Here is a 20316-nt window from a genome sequence, read left to right on the forward strand (position 1 = left end):
GAGATAATTTAAAACGTGCCAAATCATAAAATTCCATCCAGTCCAAGTTTTTGCAGCAATGCAAATTAGAACATTATTTAAATTAACCTAACATTAGAACCCAGTTGCATAGTCTATGGTTTTATGGGAGAAGAGACATTCTTCCAGTTAGCCTTCCTAGTAGCCTGTTAGCATTGAAAATGGGTTTATCCTACAGCATAATTAAGCCTTGAATGATGGTGGAACCTACACAGAGCGAAAGAGCCAGGTGAGGTGGTTCGAGCATCTGTCATGCCTTTCGTAGTGGAGACCGACATCCATGACTCTGTCCAGCACTCCAACTCCCAGAATTCTCTGGGAGGTCACATGATCAGCCATCCTCTTATCAACGTTCTAGCTCACCTGAGTATTGGTTGGTTATACCTATTTTAAGGAATATATGTTTGTCTTCAAGTGCTTTGTCTTTTTCCGAAGTATTGTTGCAATTCCTGTGCGTTACCAAGCCTTGTTTATGTGTATTGACCTTCTGGTTTTGTGATTCTGCCTGTTTTTGTTTTATGACTTTAACCTTATCCTTTTGGACTCTTTTTGATCGACCCTCACCTGCTTTGTACTTTGATTTCAGATTCTCCCTGTATTAAATACTTTTCTCTATAGCCTGCTCTGCGCACATCTGACCATTCACCAGGGGGGTTTACAAGGCACGGCCTACTGAAATGAGACCCATGGTTCTTAAAAGAACCCACTGGAGGGATTGTCTCACAGAATGTCCCACAGAATGAGCTGGAGAAGTTGCAGGGGACATGGTCGTCTGTGATTCTCTGCTCTCTCAACCGCTACCACGACCCTATCTGGATTAAGTGGTTAAAGATGATGATGGTGATGATAAAGGAGAAGATTTACTTTACAATATCAGTATCATGGAAAAGAACCTATTCAGCCTATAAAGCTTTAGTTCGGCCATTCACATCAAAGATTTTAGCCTAGACTGATACAAAGCAGCCAATCAGGGTCCAGGCCCCAAAAGCATATTAGTGCTAAGAGCAACTGGAAGAGAGATTAAATAATGAATTTGCACCCATATACATTACAGAATTATTCACCACATAGTCCCTACTTGAGTTGATCAAACTAATTGAGACATGAAATGATCAAACTATGGATTTTAACTCTTTGGCACATGCAAAGGCAAAAACATACAGTCAGAATGTAAAAGTATGTATTTTGAATGTATTTTGTTGTTACATAACACTGTATTTATTGAAGGTTCATATTCAGTTTTTTTTTGGGACAGCTGACAATAACATCATTTCCATTACACCGTACAGACTGAGCTGATTTCAGCAAAACACTGTCATGCTAAAAATATCAAACATAATTTACAATGCATCCACATAAAACCTTTAACATGAAGTATAATGTGTTATAATACACGAACACATACAAAGAAACTGTCTATGAAGAGAACTAACAAAAAAATAGATAATAGAAAGAAACAAAAATCACTAAGAATTTGCTAAAGCGTTGCTCTTCAAATCACAACACTCAACATTTTATACTGCTATATTTTTCATATGGGAAGCGCTAGGATAAAACTCTTTTAAAATAGGGTTACTGGAAGCGTTGACATCTTGATAATCACATTGCATAGTGCATTGTGTAGTGATCACATATACAACAAGTACAACAAGGAAATTGTTGTTGGCAAGTCCCTTAGTATAATTTCAGTCATTCTACAGTAGCTAGCAGACTAAAATGTTAATTATAGTAATAACTAGCTAATGAAGTTAAAACTGGTGAACTTTCTGCTTAGATTATGAGTCAGTTTGTTCCTGAATTCTCAATTGCATGACAAAAACTTCAACCAATCTGTCTTGTTTGACTTTTCACATGGATGCAAATAAAAATAATTTGAAATTCGCAAGGAACTGTGAGTTTGGGTATTATGGCCCAAACTGTGTTTTCTGCTATAATTTCTCCTTATGTTAAATGTTAAATTTTATTACTTTCTGTAAAGCATGTCCAAACTCATTACAGTAGTTGGCCATTTTTGCAAATATAGGCACTTTTAGGTCAAAGTACCAGTTTTATTTTTTGTCCTTAGCCAGTGATTGCATGAACTACAAAATTACATCTTTTCAATTGAAACTGCAGTGTATAAATATTAAAAAACATTAAATAAATATTGTTATTGATCAGTCAATAATGTAATTTGTTTTTTCCAAATTTGTTTTGACTGCCCTCCATTTCTATGTCCTTAGTGTGACACTGTCCAAATGACATAAAGTTTTTTTGTTCAGATAAACTGCTTTTTATTGAAACATAAGAAACTAAAACAAAATACATGGCCACATCTGTGGTAAACCTTATCTACAATTCATTCCAAAAGTCTTCAGACCCTTTTTTCACATTTTGTTATGTAGAGGCCTTGTGCTAAAATCAAAACAATTCAAGCTTTTCCCCATCAATCTGCATTAAATATCCCATAATGAGAAAGTGAAAATATATTTTAGAATTTTTGCAAATGGTGTAAAAACTAAAATTTTGTAGGGACATGAGTATTCACACCCTTTGCTATGACACTTGAAACTTAACTCTGGGTGCCTCTCATTTCTCTTGATCATCTTAGGGATGTCTGTACACCATGACTGGAGTCCACCTGTGGTAAATTCAGTTGGACATGATTTGGAAAGACACACACCTGTCTATATAAGGTCTCACAGCTGACAATTCAGATCAGAGCAAAAACCAAGCCATTTATGGCAGAGGGGCCAGACCTCTTCTCATTAAAAGATGCATTAAAGCCTGCCTGGATGCCCAAAAAAACACCTAAAGGACTTTGAGACTGTGAGAAACAAGATTCTCTGGTCTGATGAAACCAAGATTTAACTTTTTGGCTTAATTCCAAGCATTATGTCTGGAAGAATCCAGGCACTGCTCATCACCTGCCTAATACCTTCTCTACAGTGAAGCATGGTGGTGGCAGCAACGTGCAATGAGGTTCTTTTTCAGCAGCTGGAACAGGAGACTGGTCAGGGTTGAGGGAAGGCTGAATGGAGCAAAATACAGAGATATTCTTAATGAAAACATGATCCAAAGCACTGGGGACCTCAAACCAGACCCGAAGGTTTACCTTCCAATGTACCCTAGGCACACAGCCAAGACAACACAGGAATGGCTTAGGGACAATTCTGTGAATGTCCTAGAGTGGCCCAGCCAGACCCCTGACTTCAACCTAATCTCTGGAGAGACCACTGTCGCTGTCCTCCAAAGGCCCCCATCCAACATGACCGAGCTTGAGATGATCTGCAGAGAAGAATGGCAGGAAATCCCAAAATCCAGGTGTGCAAACTTTGTGGCATCATACCCAAGAACACTGGAGGCTGTAATCACTGCCGGAAGTGCCTCAACTAAGTACTGAGTAAGGGGTCTGAATATTTATGTCAATGCAATATTTTAGTTTTTCCTTTTCAATAAATTTGCAAAAACTGCAAAAATTGTTTTCACTTCGTCGTTATGGGGTATTGAGTGCAGAATGATCAGGGGGAAAATGGGAAATTTTTAATTTTAACACAAGGCTAAGCGTAACAAAATGTGAAGATAAGTGAAAGGGTCTGAAGATTTTCCGAATGCAATGTAGGTGTCTTTACAGAAAAACAAAGTAAATATCAGGACACTCTGTTTGCCATTTGTTCTCGAAACCAGTGATAAAGTCTTCACAATAACATGTGGCAACACCATGGTATCACTGTTGTTCTCTAAATTTGGAAAGCCAAAACTGCCCAAAATAAAAAAATAAAAAAACAGTTTTGAAAGGTTGGAGCATGGACAGGTCAGCTGAAACATAAATTTTAATGGTATAGGTTGCACAATAAAGTGAAATGTGAGTATATGTAGCTGCTGTGTGCTTAATCCAGGGTGTAAATGTTCTCCTCCACTGGTCTTCTGGTCCGTATTTCATAAATGATGTGCCTTGGCTCATTTGAGAGACTAAAGTATAAAATAGAAAATATGCTGTCTTTTAATATTTGTTTACACACACAACTCTCGATGTTCTTTGCTATGTTTTCATTATACTTACCATCCACTCTCTAGCACCTTCATATGAAACCCACCTGAAAGTAATCCCATGATACATAGTTAAGTCTCATTCAAATATAGGCCATTAGATCAAAGCAGTGTAGAACACAGTACATACATTTGAAGACCATCAGGGCCAGTGCGCCCAGCAGGAGCAAGAGGATGCTGAGAGACAGAGATAGTACTGGAATGTTGATCTGTAGTGTGATGTTCGGGACTGCTTCTTCAGCCTATATGACACAGAGATGGAAGCTAATTTGTCTTTGTAAACTGCAAGTGGAGATGGTAAAATGGTCATGAGATAATTTGATGTCTTCAGGTATTGTAAGTATATGCCATGGTGGAAATGGCCTGGAATGAAGGAATGCCATGATAAAAGGTTTGGGTGTAAAGGTGTTCTAGCTCATATTTCAGGCATCTAGAGCTGTGTTTCGCATCCATGGTCTTGGAAGACACATTGCCCTTCATGTTAAAGTAATTTTTCTGCTGGCATCACACCTGACCTGACTAAGTAGGCAATTAATAGGCCCTTACTTAGTTGAAGTGGGTGTGTTAAAACAACGAAAGCACTAAAATGTGCAAGGGGCCTCCAGGAGGATCTATAGAATTGTTTAAATAGATAAAAATCCCCTGTGGTTCTTTTACAATAATTTCATATGCTGAATGCACCTCAAATTCATCATAAAGCCCAGTGAGTCATTAGAAAGTTTTGCTGCTGTATATTCTCACTACAGTCCCTGAAGAATCAATATTTAATATCACTAGTAAACATGGTTGTTACCAGTCTAATTTCCTCTAAAGAAGCAGGTAAAGCATGGCCTTTTCATTAATTTACCTATGTGAAATTAAAGTAAAAAAAAGTCCAACCCACAAATTTTTGTGTTTGTTCAATAACCTTATTAAATTTTTTTTGCGATCTATTTGTACAAATTTGGGCTTGACAGTTCACTAAATCAGCCTTAAATGAAAGACTACAAAGACATAAAAAATAAAATGTAGAAAATGTGACCAAATGACACCTCATACTTACCATACCCCCCAGATTAAGTATGGTTAAGTTTTGCCTGGAAATGTCATATCTTGATGCCTCTGTTTCTCTGGGTGGGTCTGACAGATGAGGCACTACAGAGACAAAAAGTTTCCGATTGACAACGTGTTTGCATGTGGTTTCTGCTCACTCGGTAATGACGTGAGACCACACTGGTGAGAGACATTTCACAGGCAGGGTTTAGTGAGCTTCCTCGATGATGCACAAATCAAGGGTGACATTTAATGACATTGCTTAAAACTATAGGTAGCCATACAGGATTCCACCACTTGTTATTTAAAGGTCAGTTAGTTATTTTGGTTTTAACAGATGTAGACTAGCATTTATTATGTGGGAAGATGGACAGTTTAATAATATGGTAAATATCAAAGCAGCAATATAGAACTCACAACATTTCACAGCAGCACCTTTGATAAGGATGGTTAGCTGATTCATTCCTCCTTTGACTAGATTAAGACACATATATTACTTACCTGTCTGAGTTGGCAGTGGCTCCGTGGTGAGAGATGTAGTAGTAGTTGGAGGCACTGTTGTTGGGGCTTTGAAAATAAAAGTAAGTTTTAATTTCAACCATCCTTAATATCCAAGGACATTTAAAAACTTTAGGTTGTGGTAGATGACAAAAGCAAAAACCCTCACTTGCCTCTCATGACCTTTAGAGTGTAGGTCACTTTCTTGTCATTGAAAAGCCCATCTATGTCTGTCCTGCAGCAATAAGGCCCGCTGTCTGTCCTTTGTATACGCTGGATGCCCAAGTCCATTTGTCCAGAGAGAACGTCTCCGATGAGTCTGTACCTGTCCGAGACCTTTGAGATGACGCCATTTTCATCAGTCTGTACAATGATGTCATTACACCAGAACGTTCCACAGTCTCGACCCCAGCACACATGTCTCAGGCCATGCTGCTTTACTGAGTAATGGCAGGAAAGAATCACTGTGCTGCCTTCAGTCACCTTGAACGCCATCACTGATGATCTGGCAACTGTGAGGTACAGGGAGAGTTACAAAACGTAACACAACAGAAAAAGTTAACCCAAAGTGATGCTCTCTGAAATTCTGTCTTGCACAGCCATTACATATACAGTCAGTGCTACAACAGTGTTAGTTCAGTAGGCTATATTAGCTGTTCTTTGCACAAAATAAGAGGAATCTTCCAGAATTCTAATGTCTAAATGTCTTACCTAAAGTAGAGAGGACAAGGATCCAGTGCAGCAAATAAAAACTATGAGAAGCAGCCATTCGGACTAGGTTGTGTGATGGAGCATGGCATTTGGGCAGCACTGCCTTGTGCTGGGGACTGCCTGGAGCATGACAACGAGACAGTGTGAATAGGCAGCTGTGTTCTTGAGACCTCAGTCTGTGACATCTCCAAGGAGGACAGGGCCACTGACCCCTCTGCTCTGCCTCAACTGTTGATGGGGAAAGAAGAGAAAAAAGGCTCATTGTAATCAACAGTTGCTATGCTCTAGCAAACAGGCTCCATTAATTGCTTAGTACATCTGGACAGCACCACATATGAGCTTCGTTTCCACTGAGAAACCAAAGTCCAGGACTCAACCCAACAGAACTATAGCTCATGTCTCACTGTATTAGTATAGCAGACAGAAAGTCTGTTAATATGTTATCAAACATTTAATATGTAAATAAGCTCTGACACCACTTTTTGAGCATCTTTGTGTTAAGTAACACAACCCTCATCTTCACTGATGTACTCCAAAAAGCTTTGGAGAGGAGTTCTCCATTTTTTTGCTGCAGAAATGATCCTCACTGTGTGTGGGGATGATGTACAGGCATCTTTGCCAGACAGGATTATGACACAGGTTGTTTTTGAATTTTATTAATTCCTTAATATTTGCTAAAAGCGGAGATAAATATTTTTATAACTATATCAGCAAATTCTCTCAGGGTTATGTGAGTTTGGCATGTGTGTTGTTTCATACATATCCCAACTATGGATAATCATTTAAAGGAGAATTCCACTATTTTTAGAAATTTCTACATTTTGTGGACGAAACCAGTCCTGCGTGTTCGTTGATGCAAAAAAATGAGATGAGTGAAACAAACGAAGTTTTATTACAGAATTCTGGAGAGGTTACAAACAGAGAACATGCATCATGTATCTCCCAAATAAGCTCTGACCCTTTCTCATCTGACTCCCTTTTTTATAGTTACATGACAGCTCCTCCTTACCCAAGATATCAGTAGATTCCATCAAGCCTCCAATGTGTGCGTTAGCCCAGCTCACCAATCTATACCATAAAGTTTAAGGATGCGCTCGAGACGTGAGCACGTCTGCAAGGTCAGCTTAAGGTATTCCCTGTGTTTATCAACTCCCCCCGCTTTCCAAACAATGGCTCTGCTTCTCTGACAAGATGAAGCACTTGTGTGGTGTGCTAATCCCAGTGTCTACTACTATTAGCTTAGAGGTATTTCCTGTTATCTGACGTCCTTGTGCATTCCACCGTTAGTCAGCACACAGCCTTATGTGCTGACTCTTAGCTCTTAGAATTGGACAATATGACCATTAAGCTTTCAATATTAAACATAAGCTTTCTTTAATAAATCTTAAAAGAGTAATATGAACAATAATAAGGCTAATAATTCTGCAATTTCTACAAATTCTATATTCAATTGTTGAGATGTACTCAAAGTTCATTCAGAGTGTTTTGGCATGAAATGTGCCTTTCGAGAGAAACTGCAACATGCTAATTGAGAAACATATAGAAATGTCATAACAGTGGTAATATGGGATGCACAAAGGCTTAATGCCCTGAAAGTTGACAGGTTTGATGTAAAATTGTTCTTTGTAGAGAAACTTACCGAACTTACTATTTCCTTTACAATGAAGCTGATAGGAACCAAAGGCCATGAGGTCTGCAACATCAGTATAGCCATTTATTTACTCTTCAAAATGATCAGTGTATACACTCATTCCTTCTGAGTTTTATATAAAATACAGATAATAGCAAAATAGTAGTAAATCTGAAATCAAATACATGAATTTGTAATTGAATGACGAATGCTGCCAATAAAATATCTTATTTGAGATGTTCAGCAAGATTTGATTATGTATAAAAATATTCACAAGAGCAACAGAATATTACTATAACATTAATATAACTCTATTACTAGAACATTAATATAACTCTCATATTTCACTGTTAAAATGTAATGACCACAGAAAGAGCAATATCATATTATGTAAGACTATTGCATCACAAAGCATGTTTGGAAATTTATGAGGACTACCTGGAAGAGAAAGGTAAAACATATTGACCGTTTATGAAGCTTTTTGGGGCCTATAATGCCACTAAAGTGAGTCCAAAGAAAAAATGTATTTAATATTATATAGTCACAAATGTGACATAACTTAACATTACTTGAAGCTTTTCATAACTCATTAGTTAAACCAAGTACAGTGTAGCATTATTGAATATCATGAGTTATCATGATCATGAATTATCACGACCACCGTTCATATTCGTTCTCAGTATCTAATTGATAGACATTCTCCACTGCCATCTCCCTGTTGAGGATGCCCACAGTGCTGTTCACGTTGCCGTATATCACAGAAGGATGTAAGTGGGCTCTGTAAGAAGAGAATTATAACTACATGTGAGAAATATTTCTTTCTTTAGTATATTTTGTTCCACTGATGCACTACATGTCCAGTAGTTTGTAAACACTTGCTTATCCAATTGAGCATTTATAGGTAGTTTGCCCCACTTGATGTTGCCACAGCAACATCCTCCACTCTTCTGGGGGGCTTTGCACTAGATGTTGAAGCATTGTTGTGAGGAACTGATTGTACTCAACTTCAAGAGGTCAGGACTTGATGTTGGATGATTAGTCTTGGATTATAAATGACACAAATGATCAACTCATCCCAAAGGTATTGGATGGAGCCACATCACACCAGAGAGTCATATGGGTTTTGCACCAGAGTGTCCCCCATTCTAATGACAATGCTGTTCTATAGATTACATACTGATTATTACTATTACTACTGTAACTAGCCTGTGTCAGTAACTGGTTTAAGTAAAAGTTACTAATTAGAAGTGGTGTCTCAATATTCTTGGACATATAGTGTACCAGTGAAGCACAAACAAAATCAACAAATCAGAGGTTAAATAAGATCAGACAATGGATGAAAATGCAAAAAGCTTGATACTATGTAAATTTTAAGCAAAGGTGACTTTTCCGCTGTGCTCTCAAATTAGTGTGCCTTTTGGGTTTTTGAGTGGGTCTAAAAGCCACAAATGCTCTTCCTTTAGACCAGAGCAAATCCTGTCTTAGAGACCACTGGCCCTGCACAGTTTTAACTTGTCCCTGCCTATGAGTGATTATCGAGCCCTTCATGACCTAGATCAGCTACACTTGATTGAGACTGTATAAAGTGGTGGCTCCCCAGGACCGCATTTAAAAATCTCTGCTTTAGACCTCCAGTGGGTGGAGAGGTTTTCTAGTGGTTTGTGTTGAAATGAAAAAAAAAATGAACTGGGTACATGGATGGTTAAATAAACAAAGATATAAAAAGCTGCTTTTGGATTAACGTGATATGCCTATATACAGTCTTTATTAAGTCATAGTACTGTATGTGTATTATATATATAAATTGCCTTGGGTTTATCAGGAGTGGGCTATCTGGGAGGAACCAAAGCTGGTAGTTGATCTGCTACACTCTAAAAATGGCTCAGAAGATTTACTTAAAAAATTACTTAATGTGGTAACAAGTTAATGAACTAATTTTATTTAATCCAAATAAATACTTTGAATGGATGATTCTTTCAATCAATGTAGCTTTTAAGTTGAATAAAACTAGTTCAATTGTTTGTTACTTTGTTATTTTTTAAGTAGGCCTGACGAGCCACTTTTTACAGTGTGTCAGGTTATAAACCATGGATAGGGTTGGTTCTGTTGCGTCTTTGTAAGAATAAGGAGAAAGTAGATGTATTCTACTAAAACTATTTAAATGTGATTTATGATGCATGATCTTAAGTGAAAGGTTATTTATAAATACTATTTACTATTTAGAAGTACTATAAACATTTTGTAAATGCTAATAAGACAGTTTGCTTGATAACTCTTTAAAACTATTTTTAGCCAAAAAGTCACATTATTACCCTCTCTGTCCTGTTCCCCAGATTCTCCACTCTCCCCATAAAATTGATCTGGACATGTCATTAATTTACAATTGGGGGAAAATGTGATTGCTCTAAAGAGCAGCTTATGCAGTTTATATGACAGTAGTTCAATTATTTGTTAAAATGCTAAACTGTAAACTTACAAAAAAGCCTATATTTGGTTCTATATGAAAAAATGGACAATCTTACCACAGTATAAGACAAAGTCTGACCCTCCCCCGTGAAAATATTTTACAATTAGACCACTGGTTGTAGCCATTTGCTAACAAGATAATTAGGTTATTGGAAATTCATAATGAATCTGAGCTTGTTAGCATGTTAATAGGAAACATTGCTAGCTGAAATGTGAGATTACAGTTAATAAATGGCATAAGTCAGCTGTAATAAGTTGCATATCCCACCCGTGGGTCTTTGTTAGTATTACGTATTGTTTCTAGTGCACTTTCTTTCCACTTCTCATTGAATAACCCTCTCTGACTCATAGGTTTATGCTGTCTTTCTGTATAACTCTTCCATATGAGTCAGCATCTTAGATTTCACTTACGTTTCTAGTGTGCCTCGGCTTTTTCTCTTTTGTTTCCCTGAAAAGAGAAGCCATTCAGATTTAAGTTTCAGTTAAAAATGAAAGCACAGTTGATGTTGTATATTGCGTGCTGATAAAATTGATGTACTTACACATAAAGTAAACAGCAAGAGGTCCCAATAATAGCAGCAGTAGAGCTGACACCACAATGCCAGGAAGCATATCGTATGTTGAATCAATTACCTTAAGAATACGTACAGTTAACAATGTAAGAGTCGACTTATCAAATAGTTATAACAGAATTTCTGATTCACGTCAAACTTACGTTTTTATTGTGCACAGGAAGGGATGTGTTGGAGAAATTTGCTGAGTTCACAGGTTTTGGAACTAGTGAGGAGAAAGATTAAAGAGGACACCCATTAGATGCATTTATCTGTTATATGTATTTAGAAATTTAATCTCTTAAAAGGAGGCCATAAAAGTCACAGCAAAAGGTATAATATAAAATAAATACCCTCTCTTGTGGATACAGACAGCCATGGTTCTTCGCTTGAAATCTCAGTGATACGTGATAGTAAAGAATTTACTGGTGTTGTTGGTTTTGGCGCAGGTGCTGTTCAGGAAAAATCATTAGTGTGCTTTTTTTTCATTTTTTACGAGAGTAAATATCTTATTCTGGGAAAAAAGGCTGAAATGTAACACATTTGGTAACATTTGTCCAAAGGTGGGTAAAAGTTTTTTTCTGTAAAATAATGACTCAAGTAAAAGTAATTTTTCAAATAACAGCTTGAATTAAAGTAAAAATATCAGGTCAAAAACGCTACTTTAATACTGTGCAACCTTTACAAGTTCTAAGTATCCGGTACTTTTCAGCATTGCAACTGCTTTTTCTGCTCATCCCTTTTTGATGCACACTATAATGATATGATCAGAGATGTGATCAATTGCACAGCAATACAGATGCTGTTACCAGTTAAACACAAAAAAAAAAACAATTATTAACTATATGTTAATGGCTATAATGTAAGTAAGTAAGTAAGTCAGTTAAATTTGGCAAAATGTCCTTAGATCTGAGCTAAGACTAGTTAACCTTAACTAAGCTTCACTACTGACTAACAGGGACTGGCTAAATTGTGCCTCATTTTCATCTGTCAGCTCCTTCAGTTGGTAGACGCTTTGGCTCTCGTTGTTTGATTATAGATCAATTATTTGTTACAAAATTTACATTTATTCGGTTATGTAGTCGCATCCATTTTGTCTAAAATAAATAGCTGGACTATCAATTTGTCAGATTTGTAAAAGGCTGTATTTTTCAAACAGGCTGTTTAGAATATCAGCGTAATATCTGACACTCTTGTCACTGTGTGAAATCAAGTCCAAAGTTTTAAAGTCAAGTCTTGAGTCCCTGATACCTGACATTGAAAAAGCGTTTCTTTTTAGACCCGTCACACACTAAGAGTCACTGGATGGTGTCTGTTCTTGTGTCATTTGAACAGGTGCTACAGAAGAGGATGTAAAACTTTTCTCCTTTTTAGAATGGATTCTGAAGATGAATAGACATATCGGCCCTTGCTCACCACCTTCCTAATAATGCAGAGTGACAGTGACATATGTTCCTAAGCAATACTATATCATTTTTTTCAGTGTTTTGTTATTGCAGGTTTATAGTTTTATCTAAATATCTCTATTTATCTCTATTTATTTTGCTGTATGCTATGTTATTTTAGGAACATTTTCTAAACCTGTAGAGAAAGAATACTGACAATGCTGTAGTTTAGGTTTTGTAGTGAATACATACCTTCTACAAGTTGTAAGTTTACTACATATTTTTTATCATTGAACCATCCAGGCACATGCACTCGACAGCCATACTTTCCAGAGTCGTCTGTGGTGGTGCTGACGATTGTCAAAGACACATCTCCCTTCTGTATGTCTCCTTTTAGTGTATATCGGCTTGATGTTCTTCTGTCTACTTTGTCTCCATTTGTTGCAAGAATTTCAGCACCACATCCACTTACTGGTATGTCGCCTTTCAACCAGCATATCTCACATTTCCCATGATATTTGGAGTCGTATTTGCATGGCAGAGTGACATCTTGACCGTAAAAGCCGGTCACAAGAATGGCTCTGCATGAACAGACTGAAAAGAAAATTGGGAAACGTCACTGAATCACTGTTCTGATTGATTACACCACCACTGACAGGAACCCTTTTGCCTATGACGTGGTTATATTATTTAAATTTACATGTATTGTAACAAGATTATTATGTTTTTAAAGATTGAATTAACTCTTTTAACTCAATTACATTCCGAGATTTCCTCTTGACAGTCTACAGGAACTCCATCTATCTATATAGAATATCTTACTTCTATAAGGTAACGACTTTTGCCATCTTTTGTATACGTTTTAAGACACAGCCTACCTATCAGGCAGAGAAGAAGGCAGACTGATGAGGTGACCCAGTAAAGCAGATTCATGATCAGATGGTTTCACTCTGAGGCATTCCATAGACAACTGCGTTGCCCCCTCACATTTAACTGGTTTACACTTAGGTCAACCCTGTGCTGTGCATGACTTCCTCCCCGAGAGCTATAAAATCATGCTTCCTTCTGGGCTGTTTCACTTCTACTTAGTCATAAGATGAGATGTTGAAAGTCAGGCTGCTTAAACCTTCATCATCTTTTTTCTTTTTCTTTTACCTGCTGTTACCCAGCAAATGTTAAGAAATGTGTGATTGTTGCAGAATTCAACCAGTTTTTTTCAACAAGAAAGCTGTAATAAAACACTAGAGGCCAGTATTGGGACAGTCTTATCCAACGTCATGAAATTTCCAAGGTTATTAGGTAATGCTGTCATTAGCTGGCTGATAATTGCTTGATTTTGCACTGTGGCCGTGCTGTGTTTCTTATTGTCCTCTTTCACAAATAACACGTTTCCAATAACAGGAGAGGTGGTGGCTGGATATTGTGAATATTTATATATGTAAATACATACTGTTCAAAAGTAGCCTTGGGACACTCTCTGAATCCACTTTAGGGCTTCTTTATTTGTTACTCTACAAGATGAGGCTGTCAGTTATTCTTTCATATCCATCAGAAACATTTTTACATCCAACAGTAACCAGAAGGTTTACTAACGGAAACTCAAAGCCATCTCAGCAATTAATTAAAAACATACAGAAAAAGCACTCAAACATTAATGGGGCATGCTTTAATGCATGTTTCCTTTGTGTAGGTTGGTACTGAATAAGTTCTTCAGGCTAATATTAAATATTAATTTCATATACTGTACATTCTTAACTTTCAATGTAAGTTAATGTAAAGACATTTTATTGCAAGGGATTTTACAAATTTTCTGTTGGTCCCTTCATCATGAAATTGTCACATAATGTGAAAGACAGCTGCCATTTTCAAATTATGTAGAAGACAGTGCCAGGATATATTTATACATACAAATATCTTGTACAGTCAGTTAGTAACTGGTAGTTATTTACTTTTTAGTTACAAGCAATTGAACAGTGGTGTTTTTTGTTGTTTTAGCTATATAGTTCAACTAATATAGACATACACATCCCCACATTTACAATGCAAAAAAATAATACACTGCGCACTAATAAATATATAAAGCCCTTAGATACAAGCTTGCTGACTTGCCGAAAGCATGGGAACTGGCAATGTTCCAAGTAAAGAGATTTGTATGTTTTATATTTGTAAGTGCTAAAGCAGGGACAGGTCGATGTGAGAAATCGGAAGTGTTTAACAGAAATACTGTTCTGCCAGTATCATGATTGACAGAAGAAGATCATGATCTGAGATTTGCACTATTTACATTTTTTCAAATAGTTTGGAGCTTATGAATAAATCCATAGCTGTTGAGTACTGTGTGATTCCTGTTGGCATGTACAGTGTATAAAGACACACAGTACAGGGTCAGCACTTGCAGTGATAATCTGTTTCACTGCAATATTATCATATGTATACCTTAACTACACTGCAGCGATGCAGTATGTGCTTTTAAGTAGATTAATAGTAACAATGTAAGGGCAAATGTTCTGTGATACAGTAGCTTTCAAAAGTTGCAGTACATTGTTCATCAAGGTAAAAACAGTGTAAACTTTCCCTCAAAGGTACAACAGTGGTTTTAAGGTCTAATTGTGTACCGTAAATAAGTTTTTCCTAGTGGAAAAATAGATATTTGTATCTTTTTATAAACTAATGTTTTAAAACAACCATTTAATAAAAAGCCTGGAGGCGAGACGGGGGATGAGGAGTCAATACAACTTAGAAAATATAATTTCAATGGATTATGGTACAGTTATGTTCCCTGACTATAGGTACTGAGATGTACCCCTGAGGGCAACCCCCCAGTGACAAAAGGGTACTGCCCCAGTGACAGTGTCGTACCTTTTTTCTCAGAGAGTGTACTGATAACAGCTATTTTGTATTTTGTATGTTGCTCTACTGATAATGGAATGATTTTATTCATGGAAAAACATCTACAGTGTAGACTAACATACTGTAAACACGACAACAGTTTCAAGTTTAATTCAGTGTTTGAGATTTTTTTTCAGGAACATAAAGAAGGTGTTGAATTATAAATTATATACTGTAATTATTAATTTGCCGTAATTTATTGACAACACATTTCAAATATGAGGTCATTCTGCCTTCTCAGTCACCATGAAATCTTCTAATGTCTTTGGAAATTTTTTTTCATTCTCTTACTTATATAAATATCTTTAACAACTTGAAAACAGTGATTCCAAACTTATGTATATATTTTTGTTTTTGTTAATGCAGTTTCTGACTGATAATCAACATAAAGCAAATTAGTACACCAATAAACAATAACAGAAACCTTCCTGAACTAAGAAATTTTTTTGAATACCATAGTAGTACTTCAAGGGCAGTGGAAGCAAATAAGAGAAAATACTAACATTCTGGCTCAATTTCCAGAGCACTCAGACCTTACAGAGCACAGAAGGAGACATTTGAACCCTTAAATTGCAGGAGCCAACAGCAAGTCCAGGCTTTTGTTTCATATCTCAAGAATAACAAATAACCAGTTTGCTTAAGGGGTCAAAATACTAGTACCATAGATATTTGAATGTTTAACACCAACGTTATTTACAAAATGTTTTAATAAAGACTAAAGTAATTATAGCAGGGAGGCAGATTAAGTAAAATGTTTTATTTATTACTGATCATCCATTTCTGTTTCACAAGATTGTGTGTTGTTAGTGGAGAATGATTAAAACTGTTGTTCTAAGTTGTAGTATGACAAAGAAGAACAAAGACAAATTTCCAACATAATTGGACTCTATTCTATTCTATTCTATTCTATTCTAGAATCATATGCTCTTAAAAAGTTAAAAGTGCCTTGTGGAAGCAAAAAAAAATTATTTGGTGTGGTCCTTTAAGGAAATAATGAGATTAGAAAATTACAACAATTAAAACATTTAGGAAGCTTAATTTTTAAGAGAGTAGAAGAATAAAGCAGATTTTAGTCTCTCACAAGGTGGAAACAAGGTAAAAAACAAAGATCATTCTACATCCTATTGTATACGTCATCTCTTTATGCCCTGATGGCCAAGTATTCACAGCTAAAACACATCTTAATTGTCCTCTGCGTGTGGTGTTTGCACAGGCGTGTGGACGTGGGGGCTGGCGTTCTGCTGTTGGGTGGGGACGTTTTCTTTTCCACTGCTATCTCTGTGTTTTCTGGAGCGCTGCAATTCTGAGGGCAGAGTGAGCAGAACACTTTAGTGCACAGTAAGCAATCTAGCTCATGAGTCACCTTTTTCACTTCCACTTTGCCTGGGAGACACTGTCTGAGAGTTTAATTTACACCCTCATGCAGAGCATGGAAATGTGGAAGTTTAACACAGTTTAAGTCTCTCATGTCTTTTACAAGTTTTTATAGTACACAGACAGAAGTAATGCCTGGAGTTTTTCAGTGTGGTGCATAATGGTTATATTATATTAAAACCTCACTTACTCCATACAAGTGCGATGATTAAACCAGGGATGAATATTACTGCTCCTACTCTCAATGTAGTTAGAATAAAGGCTTCCAGTGTATCCTGAAACAAGAAGATCCATATTAACCTATTAAAAGGCCAAGAGCCACACGCGGATCAAGATTTCAAGCACACACTTTAATAACGATAATTTAATGATTTTATATAATACAGAGTGTATAAAAAGCTTTGAGATGTAAGAAACCTGACATTTTAAAAGGTTAAACTTAACTTCACTACAACTGAACTCCTAACAATTCCATGCATGTTACCCATGGACAGCTCATTTTGAATTGTTTGTCATTTACATTTGTCCCCTTATTTAGCCTGCAGCAGTTTAGCTCTGCCAGTTCACACTAAGAGTTATAAGGAATGTTCCAGTCTGGGCTGCTTTTGGAATGAGGCACAATAAAAATCAGAATAGAGCCCAGTTACATCTATCAGTCTTAAAGGGACAATGACAAAATGGATTATGAGCATTTCTGATACAATAAACCACTTAAGCATTATAAGTGGACCTCAATGGAAAAAAGAAAAGAAAAGAAGAATGTAGAATATGGCCTCGTTAAAAGCAGTACTGAAAGTGTATTGGAACAAACCTCAGCATTTTGCAGCTGTGAAACTGAACCAGCACTGGAGTATTCAGCAGTGAAATCTGAAATGCAATAAATTCTTCTTTTTAGTTGTTAGCAGTCATTCTCTCTCTCTCTCTCTCTCTCTCTCTCTCTCTCTCTATCCCCCCTCTCTCCCTCTCTCTCTCTCTTTCTCTCTCTCTCTCTCTCTCTGTTTCTGTCTCTCTCTCTCACATACACACACTCTGTCAGTCCATCTCTCTTACATGCACACATAGCCACACATATTAAAACCTGCATTTCTATATGCATTAGGATGTTGGTGATTATTATGTTTACAACACATTTAAAATGAAAGTAGAATATTGACCTCATGTTTTTTTTTCTTTTTTCTTATTCTATAAGTCTGTATTCTATTTTATTCTGTGTTGTATTATGTGGTTAATTTAAGTTATTATTTTGTGTTTTCTGTCTGCCCACCACCAAATGCACTCCAGAGAAAATTGCATTGATTGATTGATATTCTACGCTGTTTTAAAAATGTAAAATTTGATAAATATATACTCTTAGCATTTTAAATTAAAACCTAAATGCCATAGAACACAAACATTATCTTTCTTTCAAAAGGGAGCTGTTGTATATGTGCCGTATCCACTATACATACTACTGTACTGTTTTCTACACACAGCATCAGATTAACAGCTAAAGGCTTCTCAGTTGAAGATGATGACACTGCATTTGTGTGTCTCTGCACAAGCAGGGTGGTTGTTATAGAACAGCTGTTGATGTCCTGCATTGTGTGATATAATGGTAGATAACGGACCTTGAGTTCCTACTTGCTTCTCTGCAGAAACAGCAGGTTCTGTGCCTGTGATGACATTGACTGGGTTGAGTCCTTTGAAAACAAAAACACAGAAATACCACAATTTTATACAATCCTGCTAGTCTGGATACCCATAATGCAACATTCTGTTCACAAGTATAATATAGAGTAAACTATAGAGCTGCAATCATCATCGCTATCATATCAAAGTCAATTTTTTCAGGTTTTTTCTTTGTTCATGTAATTATTTAGACTATTTGAAAACACCAGTCTCCCATTTCGGGATATAACTTATGTTGAATAGACTAAGAGAAATGTTTCCAAATTATGCATATAAAATCTTGCTACAGTATCTTCGAAGTTAAGAACTTTTTAAGTTCTTATAAAGTTACTACAGAGATACACAGTTTTCATGCCAGTGACAATGATCATATAGAATCCAAAAGACTGAGACCATGTCTGAGATGTTTTTCAATTTAAACCTGGAAATAAGAAACAGAAAGTTATATAATTAAAAAATAAATAAATAAAAAGTTTAGAACAAGACAAGACAGTATTCAGGATACTGCACATTTTCCAAGTCACTATTTAGATGTAAGTATGTTTGTGATAGTGACCACCTTAAGGCCTTTGTACAAACAGATTCGGTCCTTATCTCTTCCCTTGTAGCTCTTAAGAAGACCCTAAAGTGGTTTCAGTCTTCTCATCTGAGGCTTTTACACAAACTTCTGGAATCCTTGCCAGCTTGAGTGCACCCTGTCATCAAAGCATATTCCAAATACCAACCGATTCTGAAATTCATCTAAATATTTCAAAAGATTTCCCTTTTCATTCAAATTATTATGTGAAAATATATTTTGTTTATGGTATAACATTGTATTAAATTAGCAAAGAAAGTTTTTAGACTTCTGGACCCCATGCACACAAATATATAGATGTTTAATGCAGGATAATGGTGCATGTAAATGGGCTTTGCGCTCACCATTTGAAACAAAGAGCAAAACAGAGCTGCTGAGGTCATTGAATAATCCTGGTATCTCAATACGGCATGTGTAAAATCCAGTGTCTGCGTTTTGTGCCTTCTTGATGGTCAGTGAAACGTTCCCCATGTGTAGCATGCTGGGTAAACTGTATCTGTAGGACTCTCTGAAGGTTACACTCATTCCATCAGTGGCGATGAGTGTTTTTTCACAGCTGAACCAGGACTGCCCTCTGCCCCAGCAAATGTTTGATATGCCATGAGTCTTTACATCATATTTACATGGCAAAGTAACCGTCTCTCCAACCAGTCCGACTACAGTCAAAACAGATGCTGCATGTACTAGAAACAGACAGAAAAGTGTTCAGCATCAACACCACCAGCTTTGTTCATAAGACCGTTACCACTGAGTAAAAAAGATTCAATACTTACATGTAACAAAGATGCCTGATGTGAGGATTATCACTGAAGTTATCATCTTCTGTGGCAACACAGTCTTTTTAAGCAACTGTCTGAATAAAATGGTTTAAATGCTGGAAATAGTGTCACTACTTCTGTTTTCCATGAGTGTAACTCACCAACAGGAAAGATTTCAGAAATAGGTTTAGACATGCTATTTGGGAAGTAAACACACAGCTTTACACAGATGCTATTTGTTCCCCAAGCACACATCTAAAGTTGATCATTGTGATACTTAGATGCAATGTCATACACTGAATATGACTGACATCAAAATGAATGACTATTAATAAATAAAGGTCACACTGATGTTATTTGTCTTCTCCATCATATCTGCCAGTTATATCAGACATAACGGGTCACTGTTGATTTTTTATGTATTAAGTAATAAGCCACTTGAGGCTGTGCCATACTCTGATTTTATCACAGAAAGGGTGTTTTTAGGCATGACACAAAACTGAGCAACCATGGGCTCCTGAATGAGGAGAAGAATGGTTGATCACCCATCGTGTATATTACGGTCATTTCAAGAGCACATGATAACACAACACTGTTTAATGCAAATGCTTTTGCTTTATAAGTAGTTTTTTTGCCACCAATTTACCATCACAACATGCACCAATCCACCAATCCTACTTGTGCTGGTGCTCAATCACAAACGGATCCCTGACCCAAGCATAGTGCACTA

General features: G+C 36.6%; 3 protein-coding genes across 3 annotated transcripts; all 3 read right to left on the reverse strand.

Annotated features, from left to right (window-relative positions):
- Positions 1–1181: 1181 nt before the first annotated feature.
- timd4 (T cell immunoglobulin and mucin domain containing 4) lies at positions 1182–8067 on the reverse strand. Its single transcript, XM_017698681.2, has 8 exons — positions 7928–8067; positions 6289–6516; positions 5751–6089; positions 5581–5646; positions 5090–5181; positions 4178–4289; positions 4061–4094; positions 1182–3969 (listed from the first exon to the last, which is right to left on the reverse strand). Exons 1-8 carry the CDS (start codon positions 7974–7976, stop codon positions 3888–3890), a joined length of 1002 nt encoding a protein of 333 aa, XP_017554170.1. The 5' UTR covers positions 7977–8067; the 3' UTR covers positions 1182–3887.
- On the reverse strand, positions 7989–13354 carry havcr1 (hepatitis A virus cellular receptor 1). Its single transcript, XM_017698682.2, has 7 exons — positions 13199–13354; positions 12573–12914; positions 11289–11387; positions 11100–11161; positions 10927–11017; positions 10796–10832; positions 7989–8696 (listed from the first exon to the last, which is right to left on the reverse strand). The coding sequence occupies exons 1-7, from the start codon at positions 13251–13253 to the stop codon at positions 8570–8572; spliced, it is 813 nt and encodes a 270-aa protein (XP_017554171.1). The 5' UTR covers positions 13254–13354; the 3' UTR covers positions 7989–8569.
- A 2597-nt stretch (positions 13355–15951) lies between these two features.
- On the reverse strand, positions 15952–19818 carry havcr2 (hepatitis A virus cellular receptor 2). Its single transcript, XM_017698527.2, has 6 exons — positions 19602–19818; positions 19173–19511; positions 18191–18262; positions 17395–17450; positions 16774–16858; positions 15952–16512 (listed from the first exon to the last, which is right to left on the reverse strand). Exons 1-6 carry the CDS (start codon positions 19645–19647, stop codon positions 16391–16393), a joined length of 720 nt encoding a protein of 239 aa, XP_017554016.1. The 5' UTR covers positions 19648–19818; the 3' UTR covers positions 15952–16390.
- Positions 19819–20316: the final 498 nt, after the last annotated feature.

Source organism: Pygocentrus nattereri, chromosome 16 (assembly GCF_015220715.1).
Source record: "Pygocentrus nattereri isolate fPygNat1 chromosome 16, fPygNat1.pri, whole genome shotgun sequence".
Classification (NCBI taxonomy): domain Eukaryota; kingdom Metazoa; phylum Chordata; class Actinopteri; order Characiformes; family Serrasalmidae; genus Pygocentrus; species Pygocentrus nattereri.

Bases quoted from the DNA above. Each gene is read 5' to 3' on its own strand.
- timd4 (XM_017698681.2), bottom strand. From the start codon at position 7,976: ATGGCCTTTGGTTCCTATCAGCTTCATTGTAAAGGAAATAGTAAGTTC. The intron at 6,517-7,927 runs GTAAGTTTCTCT...CCCCATCAACAG, and splicing joins TAAAGGAAATAGTAAGTTCG to TTGAGGCAGAGCAGAGGGGT. The intron at 3,970-4,060 runs GTAAGTATAATG...TTTATACTTTAG, and splicing joins AAGGTGCTAGAGAGTGGATG to TCTCTCAAATGAGCCAAGGC.
- havcr1 (XM_017698682.2), bottom strand. From the start codon at position 13,253: ATGAATCTGCTTTACTGGGTCACCTCATCAGTCTGCCTTCTTCTCTGC. The intron at 11,388-12,572 runs GTATGTATTCAC...TTTCCTGAACAG, and splicing joins AAACTTACAACTTGTAGAAG to CACCTGCGCCAAAACCAACA. The intron at 11,162-11,288 runs GTATTTATTTTA...TCTCCTCACTAG, and splicing joins GTCTGTATCCACAAGAGAGG to TTCCAAAACCTGTGAACTCA.
- havcr2 (XM_017698527.2), bottom strand. From the start codon at position 19,647: ATGATAACTTCAGTGATAATCCTCACATCAGGCATCTTTGTTACAT. The intron at 18,263-19,172 runs GTGAGCGCAAAG...TTGTTTTCAAAG, and splicing joins TTTGCTCTTTGTTTCAAATG to GACTCAACCCAGTCAATGTC. The intron at 16,859-17,394 runs GTTTGTTCCAAT...TTCTTGTTTCAG, and splicing joins CACAGCTGCAAAATGCTGAG to GATACACTGGAAGCCTTTAT.